The following is a 12,678-nucleotide window of genomic DNA, read 5'->3' as shown; positions in this document are numbered from 1 at the left end:
TAGCATATTCTGGACAATCCTTTCAGAAAAGTCACCAAAATGGACTTGAAAATGAAGAAGAACCATGATTGTACAGCTTCAGGTTTTACTTGACTATAGTATGACCTGTGTTTTTGTGACAGCAGTTAAATTTAGGTTCACATGAAACTGAATAGATACTGGATTATCATCAGAGTTCATAATGTCAACTAATGCAGGTGTCCCATATGTTCACTCTAGTATCTTTAATACTAATTAGCTACAGAGTTATAGCAGGGAATGAGTTTTAGGGTGGTACTCATTTGCATATAGATGGGTACGTAGTACCACCTGAGCTGGCCTAGAGGAATGGAGATTTTTGCACAGTGGTGGCAGGTATGTCATAAATGAGCAGAATATTCTCCACTTCTGATGCAGCATGTGGAGGTCAAGTGAGACACCAGAAGGTAACTAAAATGTCACCACCATATGTGTGTTTAGGAAACTGAATTCCAGTGTGTATGTCATGTTATCATTGTGTTTTTTTAGCATTGCAGAAGAGAATCATACTGAACATTGCACGTACTGAGTTTTCATTATGCAGACTAAAATAAGTCAAAACTGTGGTTTCAGTATTACTTTGTACAAACTGTGAGAATGCATATTCAGTATGTACATTGCAGATAGGCTGGAGCCACAGACAGTGCACGCAATCTCTGCCATAAATCTGTGCTGAGTCATTTTATATCACTGCCGCTTAGTCCAGAGCATGATGCTCACATTTGCGTGGTTTTATAGCTGCCAAAATTATTTCCCTTTCATGTCTTCAACCTCAGAGGATAGTTCAGCATTGCTTTGAAATTCATGGAAGCTAGATTTACAAATACGTTGAACTTCCTTACTTCCACTGATTTTTGGAAGGTCAGCATTTGAAAATCAGATGCTGATTCCAGTTTACAAAATAGGAAATGGAGACCTAGCCTGTAGCATCTGTAATGCATCCTGGAGTTAAACAAGTGAGAAAAAAGGTTTTGTCCCACTGCACTGTGAGCTCAAGTTTGGCTTGAGCCAAATTTGGGATTTGGGAATTTGGGAATTTGGGAATAGTTTTCTTGGTGAGAAGGATGAGGCTGTACAACCTGAAGGTGAAAAGATCTCAAATGGATGGATCAAGGTTTCCCAGGAGACATCTGGCAATCTCCATATGTAATTCTTTGTGGTCCTTTGCTAGAGCCACTCATGTTGCCTGTGTGCTCATGCTGGCCCAATGCTGTTTGACACAGCCATGAGACCAGAATAAGGCCCAGTGCTGAAGTACAGTGTGTACTGGTACAGTACTGCATGAACCAACTTAAGCATTCATTTCCATACATTTTGCAGACTCTTGTGCAAACTCAGACTAATGTAAAGCTTTTGTTGTGATTAAATACAGTTGTTAATCATGCCTAATCTCTAAAGATGGCAATTCAGGAAGTACTTTGTCACTCAGTGCTGTTTATGAAGCAGTCATTTATGGAGCTTTATTCCAGCTGAGTCTGCTGCTTGAATTATACACAGGCCACTCAGAAAAAGTTACCTAGGCAACCCTTCAGTTGGTCCTTTTGTGCTCAAATTTTACCTCAGTCATCATGTTTCAAAGCTGAATGTCCATCTCAGATTGATTTTCCCACCCCAAGAGCATCTACCAGAATGGAAAAGGGATGGATTTGGGTTTTAGGAAGTAGCCCCACAAACTCCTGCACCAGTCCAGTCCCCCAAAAGTCAGACTTCAATAAATTGCAGCAGTGAAGTACAGATCATCTGCCCACTTTGGTAAAGAGCTGAAAGCTAAAGGCAAAAGCTAGCCTCTTAGTTGCTTAGGAGCCCCATAAGTACTGTGTGGAGTGTGGCAAATTGTGCCTATGTACGTTTTAAAATCTTAAACTATTATATAACCTGTTCACTTTACTGTTGTCCTACAATCATGCAACTTGGGAGTTTCACAAAGTGTAGGGGTTAACAAAATACTGTCTTCTGACATAACTGTGAAAGTAGCTGCAGCCTGTCAATGTGTCAAGAGGTAAATAGGGATTTGCTTCCAGTCCATTGGTGTCAGGTGATACTGTCATGATGGAAGAGCCTGAGCTAATAGTTGGACTTACTTGTGTAGGTACTGATCAGTTCAGGTAACTGAGTAGTTGAACAATTCAGGAGTTCATAATAGTAGAATAATAAAGACCAGTTATTCAGTTGAAATTAGCAGTAAGTAGAAAATATTTTGAACAATACCAACATATGCTGACATTTCATCAGTAACTCTTTTGCTTAGAAAAAAATAACTGATGTGATCATTCAGACGACTGCTTCTTATAGCATTGTCATAAGGTGTATTTAAGTGATCTTAAGACAGGGCAATAACTAACAAGAAACCTGTATTATAAATCTATGGGAGGGGTAACTTGCACACTGCAGAGAGGACTGAAATCTCAATTATTATCTTTTTGCAAAAGAAGAAAAGAAGAACACTACATGAAGAAGTAGTTGTATACCTCTCATGCTCTCAAACACAGTTTTCACCACGTACTCTTTTTTGGACTTCTTTAGCTTTCACTGAGCTCTCTAGAAATTTTTCCACAAGCTTAACAGGGTTTGCATTACACACATATATGTGAAAGAACCGTTTAGGCCATTTCTTTCTGTTGCCTTATTCTGTGGTATAAGTTAGATCCATGTGCAATTCTGGAGTGATTGGCTACCTATGATAAAAGTTAAAAAGTTATTTTAATACATACACCCAAAAGACTAAATCATGCTCACTTTGCTTTCTTTCTGTGGCAGTCTAAAAGGGCTCCATTTTGTTAGCAGAAGCAGTCTAAGGAAAGAGAAGTGTGTGGCAGCCAAAAGGTTTTCTGTCATGGGAGAAGGTCCCTCTACACCTGCTCTGTAATGGAGATGAGAACTGAACAGCATACACATAAAAGGAGACTAGAGATTGATGTGAAGATCAGCTACACAAATAAGAGAGGAATGTCTTCCCTTTAGCTTTAGTACCAAGTTGTTAAGAAAACTGCTGTGTTGTGGCTGGGCTAAACATGAGAGGCTCAAGCTGGAAATAAGAGATTGCCCATGAGGACAGCCCGGCAGTGGAGCTGGGGCCCAGGGAGGTTGGGTCATCTCCATCCTTGATGGTTCCACAGCTTGGCTAGGCAGAGTGCTGAGCCAGCCTGGTCTGACCCCCTCAGCTGAGCAGTGGAGCTCCCAAGGTCCCTGCCAGCCTGAAGTACCCTGTGGTCCTATGGACAAGAAAATAAATCTCTCTCTCTCTCTCTCTCTCTAATAATAATAACTTTTAAAGTTACTCACAAAAGCTTAAAAAGATATATATTTACATATATATGCACATATATATGTATTTATGTGCATATATTTGTGTACACACACACGCACATACATTATCTCTGTCTCTATCGCTGTCTCTATCTCTATGTCTGTCTCTATCTCTGTCTGTATGTTGCCAGGCTTGATGCAGTCCAGACCAGTTTTGACCCCTGACTAGACTAGGCCACATCCCAAAGGAGAGCCTGTGGGAACACATATCAGAGGCACAAGATTCCCCTCCAGGGAGAAGGCACAACTCTGCTCCATGCATCCCAAGGGACCAGCATCACTGTCAGCATAGCCACAGACAAATGTGTTCAGGCAGCCTGTGCTGCAGGGGTATCTCATAGTCTGGCCAAAATCTTTTTACTCTGTACTAGCTAATGTTGTTAGGTAGGTGCGGTGTTAATGGAATGTTTTCAGGCCCCATGGGTTCTTGCTGAAACACAGCACAGTCCTCAGGACTCCTCTTTAAAGAATCCATAACCTCATTCACCCATTTCAGTATTCTGCTCACTGCAGCTTTTCTTACAGAATGAAGAGGATGAGGACCAGCCTCTCAGCCTGGCCTGGCCTGACAGCCCACGCAAGCAGCTCACCTACCTTCTTGTGCTACCCATTGTTTTTCCACTGTGGGCTTCTCTCCCGGATGTCAGAAAACCTGTAAGTAACTGTTGTTGTAAGTCAGTGTGTTCTGCACAACAGGGTGGCTCTTTAGCTAAGTGCCAAAAAAGTACTGTAATGGATTTATGTAAAAATAGGGCTAATGATTTTGTTTAATATTTTCTTTTTTGAAGAAGAGGTCACACATCAGTCTTCAAATCTTCAATTGTGTGCTTATGGGCAACTGGTTGGTAACAGCTCTATAAAGATTGCTCTTTGTATTCACTGATATTTTATGACACAAAGTGAAAGCTCTTAATACTTCTTCAGGGCCTTCAAATCTGCGTTTCTAGATCTCCACTGAATATCACATAAGTGCTGAGGAAGTCTGTAATCTGCAGTGCCCTAAAGCGTATGACTGGAAAGATTTTAGACTGTCTAAATTTTCTCTGTGATTCAAAAATAATGATATGCATTTCTCTTAAATGCATGTTCTACTAGACCTTTGTCTTCTACTTGTCATCTTTTAATTTTCATACTAGAACAAGATCCATAAGTCCATCCATGTGCAAAATACTTGCTAGTTTTGTCCCAAACACAGCTTGAAGTAATGTAAGACTGATTATTAATACAAATGACTTTTTGTGACAAGTTATCAGGTCTTATCACTTTTATATTCACATATACAAATAGACCTGACTGGGGAGGTTCATGGAAAGTAAAAGGAAAAAAGTCAAGAGCTGAAAAAATCCTTTTTAAATCTCTTTTCCTTTCTGGATCAAAAATAGAGTTAAAACTGCTCCAAGAGGGGAATGCATAGCTTATAAGGTTATAAATCAACACCCTGAATTCTTTTTTCCTCCTCACACACACTGAAAAACTGCAATTCAGTGCAAGAAACAAGCTAAAATAGACCTCTGATTTGTTTTTAGATAAAGGTTTCTCAAAGGATATAAACTTACATTTTCCCTTCCAATCTTTAAGCTTTCTTTCTTGAAGTTTTCAAACAACTCTGGTAAACATGTTTTGTTTGATAACACAGAGAACATACTACATGAATTTCAAGATTGCTTATTTCTTTATTTATGCCCTCCTCTTATCATTCAGAATCATCCCTGTAATTTTTTTTCATAGTTTGGCCCCAAATAAGAAAGTACTGCTAAGAAATAAGTACATGCATTATTTTGAATTTTGAAAATCTGGAGTTAACATCAATAGACATTTAGCCTTATCCAATATTCTGTACTGTACAAATGAGAACAGTTGTTACAATAATGGTTTTGGAAAGCAAATATCTCAAGAAGTTGTGTGCAACTGTGTGATGGGTGTGATTATTAACACTAGTATTACTCATAACAGAACTGGCATGCTGACATCCTACAGCTAAAATACCCTGCCGTAACACAAAATATAAGCACAGTTGTATACGCCAGATATGTCAATGGGCAACAGAGTTTTTAAATTTCATTCACTGAAAGGAGTAGCTTTTTATACAGAAGTAAAAGAAATATAGTTTTTTATTACATGTAGTAATAACAGAAGAGGTAATGGGCTGTATCAGTATGATAAGCTGCTTGCTTTGAACATTGCTGTCAAAGAAGTAACCAGATGGTTGCATAAACTGTCTAACTTTTCAAGGACACTTCATTGGTGTGTTGGACTCTCAAATATTTTCACTTATGCCCAGGTGCCATCCCTGCTATTCCCTTCCTAACAACAACAAAACCCAATATCACAGCTCAGCATGTGCATCAGAAAATAACTTTCCATGAAATCCATGAGGCAAAAGTTAAAACAAACCTAAAATAACACTTAAGTAGATTTTGTAGGTAGGCCTACCCTCAGGGGCTTGATTTGCCAGTGTGGTAATTTTAGTCAGGAAACCAAATTCTGCATCAGGATGCTCAGATTAGCATGTGGATATATAAAATGAATACTTGTGTGCTATATACTGATTTGAGAGACCATATGGAGCCTTTGACATCCTCTGTGGGTGTCCACTTATGAAAAATGAGTTCTCCTTTCCTCCTAGAGTCTCTTTTCTACAGTATATTTTATCTCCACATAATGGAGATGGTTTGACTGCATTTACTTGTACTATACCAAGCTATATCTAGCTCCATGAGACCCAGAAGCTCTAGAAAAATTATTTCTTATACAAGGTCTCTGGTTATAAAGTTAGCAAAATCCTTGCTGCTTTATTATACTCTGGTGTACAGATATGCAGATTTTTATATACTTAGAGTAGGTTATGCATTAGTTCAGCTAACTCTCAGTTGTTTCAGTAGCTGACATGTTTTAATTTGTGTTTAGTGCCTTAATAATACCTGCTCACATTAAGCCAGTATATATTAAAATCCTTACCATAACATCAATAATGTTGCTGGCAGTACACCAGAGGTAGGTGTGCCCTTGGGGAATTTTGTACCTGACTTTTTGTTTAATAACAGGTATTTTTCCTGTACTAATAGCTTATTTCCCCAGTGGCTCTGTAAAGGCCACAAACCTAACTGTCCACCTCCTGCAGTAAGGGATATTGACAGATTGAAAGGAAAATGACATGACCAAGGTGGCCCAGTGGGTCAGTGGCAGACATTGAACAACATCTCTCTTGTTATAGCCATACTGCACTGTCCATCCCTTTGTCTCATAGGCCAGAAAAATGGCTACTGGGGCTCCAGTCCTGCTGTCACTGGACCCATATGGGGCAGTTCATTGTATCTCTGCAAATTCCCATTACCAATGAAGAGGTACAACTTACATGAACTCTTGTTGCCATACAGAGATGCACTGTTACCAAGGGGACAAGGACAAGATGTTCCTGCACAGATCCAGTTACAGGAGGAGGTTCTGAGTAATCAGATTTAAGCACTGTCAAGTATGAAAGGAAAATCAAAGCTTGCAATGCAGATAAATTTATGGATGAGACAAACACATGATTCATTCAGGTTAAAGGTAAAGTAAAGATGTTGATAATAATACTGGCTAAAATTAGGACAATTACTTTGCAAATTACTAAGCACTCACTATCTTTCAGGATCAGGCTCTTAGAAGAAAAATCTTCGTACTTGGATTATTCTTGCTACTCAAACTCCTGTTTTTCAGACGCTGGCATGAAATCAATGCAGAAATGTACCAAGAAAAATGTCGTTAAGATTGCTAATAGACAGGAACAGTACCAATACAACCAACCTACAGTGAAACTACAAAATTCTTTCTCTTTTGTTAAAAGAAAATTGTATATGAACTGAATGAGCCATGACTTTTCTCATTTGTCTGTTACCATGACCACAACAGAACCAATTGGTAATAAATGGGGTTCTCTGTCTTTACAAGGCAACCATCACAACAGCTACAAGAAAAGGTGGACAGAAGTATTGCTGTCTGCCATCTCTGACTAATTCTTCTAGGAAAATGCTTGGAATAGGCAGCTCCCTAGATTTCCAATAGCTAGGGAGCTGCAATGAGATCAATCTCTAAAAAATGTTGTCGTTAATTACAAAATAAGCATGATTATTATTATACTCTGGAAATAAAATCCATCATCTGAAAAAGAATCAGCACTCTCATTACTGCTTTTTTTAAAAATTTCATCTATATGCAAATTACATAGCAGCATCTATGGAGTCCATTCTTGATTTCATCACCTGTAATAGTTACAAGCTTTAAATTTTGCCCTTTTGGAGTTTAAATGTTCCCCCTTTTAAGATAGGTCATTAAACTGTTCCGCCTATTAAAGTACTCTTAGTCTTGAACTGCTGCTTATCAGGTAATTTTACTGGGAGAGGATTGGCTAAGACAGGCTAGGAATACACATGCTGCAAAGTTACTGACTTGTAATTCTTAGCCATCCAAATTCTGTGGGTGTCTGACTCAGATAGGCAGCGTCTCCTTGTTTTGCAGGAACCATTTGGTATATATAATCACACTGACAGAGAGCTATTACTGGCCAGTACAGCTCTTGCTGTATTACTTTTGTATAAGACAATGTATGCTTCTATCTTGAGTGTTGTATAGTGATTATTCAAATTGCATTGCTATGAGGTGCTCCGTGTAGAATTTGTGACCAGCTGCAACTAGCTTATGACTTCATCATCTCATTCACCATATGTGTTGCCAGAAAATCCCAGTATTTACAGGAAGACAAAAAATCTTGACAGTTGAGAGAGCTGGCTACTAAGAATGGTGAAAAAGAAGTGCTAGCTATTAAGTTTAAAAAAAGGAAATTGCTGTTTAGATTAATTTATCCCTCCCAGACTCCATTCTGTTCCCACTGGTGTCAGATCACTATTTTAACAGCCATCTTTGTGTTCCTTTCAAATCGTGTTCCTATTCAGACTAAGGTCTTCCATACCCCAATGCATGTAAAGTTTTGGTTTTAAAAGTCCATCTGAGTAGGTTTAAATATTGGAAGCTCATCAGATTTTCTGATTTGACAAAAATTTAGAACTCTGTTTTGAAAAACTAACTGCTCTGTAAAGAATTAAGCAGTTAAGAAGCAGATCAACCAAAGTGCCCTGGACAGTTCTAGAAACAGTGCTTGTGACAGTAATGGAATTTCTATGAAAAAGGATGTTTCCAGGTGCCATTGTGGCTATTTACGCCTGTATTTAAACATAATGCCTTTAAAACACCTACTGGAATGATTTTCTAACTCCAACAGAAGTTATTTATGTATGAGGGGGTTCAGGAGTGTTGTTAAATCTGTACCATCTTTAATATGTGTTCCTATGTATATTCAATTGTGGAATTGTACAGGTTGCGTTAGTCAATGTTTATGAGCTCAGTTTTCAGGAGGGCCTTTAGCATTATGCAGAGTGCCCACAGGGAGTGAGTAAGTGTTCTGTAGCACAGCCTACAGCTGCACCTGCTGCTAGAGCAGATACAAACCTTTTAAATTGTCGCATCTTGTAGATGAGTGTGCACAATTGCCATTGCTGACTTTACCTTTTCCCTATCAGTAATGACCTGATCTTATTCCATTTACATGTAATCAGCAGAAAGTCTACACAACTTCAATGAGCTGCAGACCAGCCTCGCTCTTTTCTGGTTCAGCTGACAAAAGACAGTGTCATCCCCACATGACCAGCTCTAATGGCTAGCCCAATTCACTAAGCACCTCTTAGTCCACAGCTACCCATGCTGATCAGTTCCTAAACGTGAGGCTATCCCATATAAATGCCTCTTGTGTCTGTTATACAAGAAAAGCTGGCTGTGCAGCTCCATAAACTCCCTAAAAAAGAGGTCTTTGTTATGGCTTGAGCAAGCTGAATTGGCAAAATCCAAATAGTATTTTCTCTCCAAAAGTCATGTTCAGGGAAAGCCCTGCAGTCCTGTATGCTCCCACAACACCTAGGAATGACCCACAGGCTAATGAGTCTCCTGGTGCAGCAGCGTCATGTCCTGCAGTGGAGAGGGGTACAGGCAAGGTGCACTGCCCAAAAATCTTGGAGGACCCTGCAGAGCAAAAAGTGGAAGTGGATTTAGGGAGTATTTAACAGGAAAAGGTAGTCCTGGAACAAGTATTCAAAGTGGTATAACTTCCACAAGCAGTCCTACTGGTTATTCATGAAAAATTGTAGGACTCTGCTAGTGGCATGTCAGAAGTCATCTGGGGTGAGGATCTGTGTTCAGAAGGTCGATGTCCATAAAGATTGTGGTTTCATTCAAGACTGGTAGCATTCATTCACAGTACAAATTTCATTTTAAACACTAATTTGGTTTAGACAGTGATTGCCTGGTACAGTACTGCAGTCATGTTTCCGTCCTTTAGTAGTTAACTTGATCTCTTTTTGTTACAGAGATCTAGCTAGCCAATAGGAAATATGGATGATGCAAAAGACTGGAAAGAACAGAAACCAAAATAAATAAGTAATCTGTAAATAACCCATTCATTGGCTGCAAGAATGCTTTCTATTCCAAGTTTGACATTACTAAGGGAGACACTAAAAATGAAAATGAAGTTACTTTGGTGTTATATGGATTTTTTAACTCATTGAAGGGCCTTGAAGTGTGTTTTACATGTTTTTATAACAGACTTCTCTACAAAACAAAGCATGGCAAATATGTGCTTAGTGTATCTTCTGTTCTAATTCAGAAAGTGGTTTTTTTCCAATGAAAAGTAAATGCCCTAATAAATTTTAAATGTGTATTTTTTTAGCTCTGTCACATGGCAGCCCTTGTTATGCTGACTGTGAAAGGTGTTGCGCAAAGTTATTGATGTATGAATGAAAGGTATGGGAACCTGTTTTAGCAATTTAAAAACATTCTTTCTGAATAAGCATGAAGTTATTAATAAATTTAGAAGTCAAACCAACATTCAGCTAAACACATATCCAAACTGTGGCATAACAGAATATGATACAAATGACAACCCCAAACTTGCCATTCATCATAAAATTTTTTAGGAGGTGTTATTTTACAACTGAAGCGGTTGGAAGAATGAGGCACAGGGAAGTATATAGCAGTGTAGGGAGTCAGTTTCTTACCATTCTTGACATTTTTTTTGATCACCTAATGATGATCAGAATAGTTGGTCAGAACAGGTGATCAGAAAAAAGGAGAGGCCACTGTCATTTTGAGAAGCAAATAAGAGTACAGCATGTCAGCCTTCAACATAGGTATTAACTGTTTCTCTCTGTTTCTGTTTCAGAGCTCAAGAAAATTTTTTCCTATCACATTTTTTGGCTCTATCAGCTGGATTGCATTTTTTTCTTACTTAATGGTCTGGTGGGCACATCAGGTAAGGAGGTGATACTGGTACAAAATACAAGCCCTGCATTGTGTTTTGCACTGTGAGAGATCATTTAGTATCAGAGTCCATCATCTATATCATGCTGAGTAGTGCTTTATTTTTGGAGCTGCAACCATGGATGAAGTAAATCACTACTCAGTAAATGGAAAGTAGTTCAGAGAGCTGTGGTTGTCCTGACCACAGGACTTCATCATTCTGGTAACATTAGAGCCATCAGCAAATGCTTGTCAATACCTACTGGTTCTATTTGACAATCCTATCTTTCTCCTGAAACTTGTGGAAATCTGTGAAAATGAGTAATTCTCCAATCTTGCCTGTATCCTCCAAGCTAGTTGGCAAGCTCCAGGATAATATTCCTGGTTAAACAGGTTTACAGCAGAAAGCATTTCTTCACTGCAGGACATTTTTTTTCTTTTTTTTTTTTGCTTTTAGGTTGGAGAGACCATTGGTATTAGTGAAGAAATCATGGGATTGACTATTCTAGCTGCTGGCACATCCATTCCTGACCTTATTACCAGTGTTATTGTAGCACGCAAAGGTCTGGGGGACATGGCTGTATCCAGTTCTGTTGGAAGCAACATATTTGACATCACAGTGGGGTAAGTCCTACAGCAAGAAAATTGTGTCTATTTTAACAAGTCTTTTGTTCTTAGCATGTTGCCGTGGTTTTGCCAAGGTGCTGTCTACAACAATTTTCTGCCATTGGTGCTAAAATGGAGAGTGGTGCAAATATGCAATGGATGTTACTGTTTCAAGTGCTCAGAAGTTTATAGATATTTGCATGACAGAACTGTTACAAATTTGTTGCCTAATTCTCTGATATATTGCAGAGCTGCCTAGGCAACTGAATTGCACTTTAAAAAGTATGCAAGAGCATTGTTCCAAGAAAGAATTTCTGAAGCTTTTTTTCATTTTGTCAAGTTGCTGTTGTTTGCTTATGTCACCACTCATTGTGGTTATACTAGAGCTTTCTTTATAAAGGATGATCAGGAACAATTCATTGCCTCTGCTGTATTCAGCATGTTACCTGTAATAAAAACAGAATGTCATTGTTTTGTGTAGCTCATTTAGGCTGTTCTTGATATGTGATTTTCTTATATACCTGGCAAGTCCCAAATTACAAACCAATTCTCTATTAACACAAAGGACCCTTTGTATAGTTCTGACAATGTGAAGCAACATAAGATGGTGCAGAAATGTGCTATTTACACTTTACTGCTTCACGGCAACTCTAGGGTAATGATGTATGGCATGTGGTTGGAAATCAAATTCCTTTTTTACCTTTTGAGACCAAGCTAGATCAGGTCCAGAAATGTTGTAATCTATGTCTCAGTGTTTCAAAACTGTGCAGGAAATATACAGACAAACTCTGTCTTTATACCCCCATTCCCATCTTCAGCACAGGATGAAGGCACAGAGAATCATGTCCATACTCTCAGTTTCTCCATCCTTGATTGTTTCTTGCTGTCACATAAGCAGAAGAACAGGTCTAGTCATAGTTGTAGACCCGGACAGCCTAGGCATAGAATAGATCATGGTTTTCACTGCTGAAAATATACCAGCAAATGCACAGATACAAAAAGGAATCCTGAAGTCAGAGTGGATAGTAAATGGCTTTTTTACTCCATCTGTTAGCTAGTGGCAGTACCTTTGGACACAGCAGAAAAACTGGGCCACTTTCTTCTATTAGTCCAGAAGCATGAAGTGTTTGAAATAACATTTATAAGCAGCAGATCTGCGAAATACATGAAAATGTTATTCCCTAACATGTGCTTCAACTTAGAGCACACAGGGTGCATTACAAAACTTTTCCCTTTTGAAGTGCTTTCTTACTTTTCTTAAAATCTTTAGTCTTCCTGCCAATGGAAATGTTGTCCTCTACCAGTCTGCTAGACCTGGTATATTTACAACAGAAATGGCACAGTGGAGCTATAGGCTGGTGTAGTTAGTACTGAGGCTGTAATAAATTATTCTCTCTTGAGCGGTTTATTCGAAGTTTGAATGTT

At 38.7% G+C, this 12,678-nt stretch overlaps 2 protein-coding genes across 4 annotated transcripts in view; one reads left to right on the top strand and one right to left on the bottom strand.

Annotated features, from left to right (window-relative positions):
• SLC24A2 (solute carrier family 24 member 2) overlaps positions 1–12,678 on the top strand; it is a 110,195-nt gene that overhangs the window by 96,502 nt on the left and 1,015 nt on the right. For all 3 annotated transcript variants that reach the window (XM_069776031.1, XM_069776033.1, XM_069776030.1), the window contains 3 exons: positions 3,850–3,978; positions 10,571–10,660; positions 11,105–11,271. In XM_069776031.1, the coding sequence (XP_069632132.1) occupies positions 3,850–3,978; positions 10,571–10,660; positions 11,105–11,271 (386 nt within the window). The remainder of the gene's footprint in view (positions 1–3,849; positions 3,979–10,570; positions 10,661–11,104; positions 11,272–12,678) is intronic.
• The window catches only part of ACER2 (alkaline ceramidase 2), a 56,603-nt gene continuing 48,902 nt past the window's right edge, over positions 4,978–12,678 (bottom strand). The window contains exon 6 of the mRNA XM_069776036.1: positions 4,978–11,699. Coding sequence (XP_069632137.1) covers positions 11,659–11,699 — 41 coding nt within the window. The 3' untranslated portion in view covers positions 4,978–11,658. The remainder of the gene's footprint in view (positions 11,700–12,678) is intronic.

The sequence above is a fragment of the Haliaeetus albicilla genome, chromosome Z, assembly GCF_947461875.1.
Source record: "Haliaeetus albicilla chromosome Z, bHalAlb1.1, whole genome shotgun sequence".
NCBI lineage: Eukaryota > Metazoa > Chordata > Aves > Accipitriformes > Accipitridae > Haliaeetus > Haliaeetus albicilla.
Note: the sequence above shows the minus strand (reverse complement) of the source record. Positions and strands in the feature narration are given on the sequence as shown.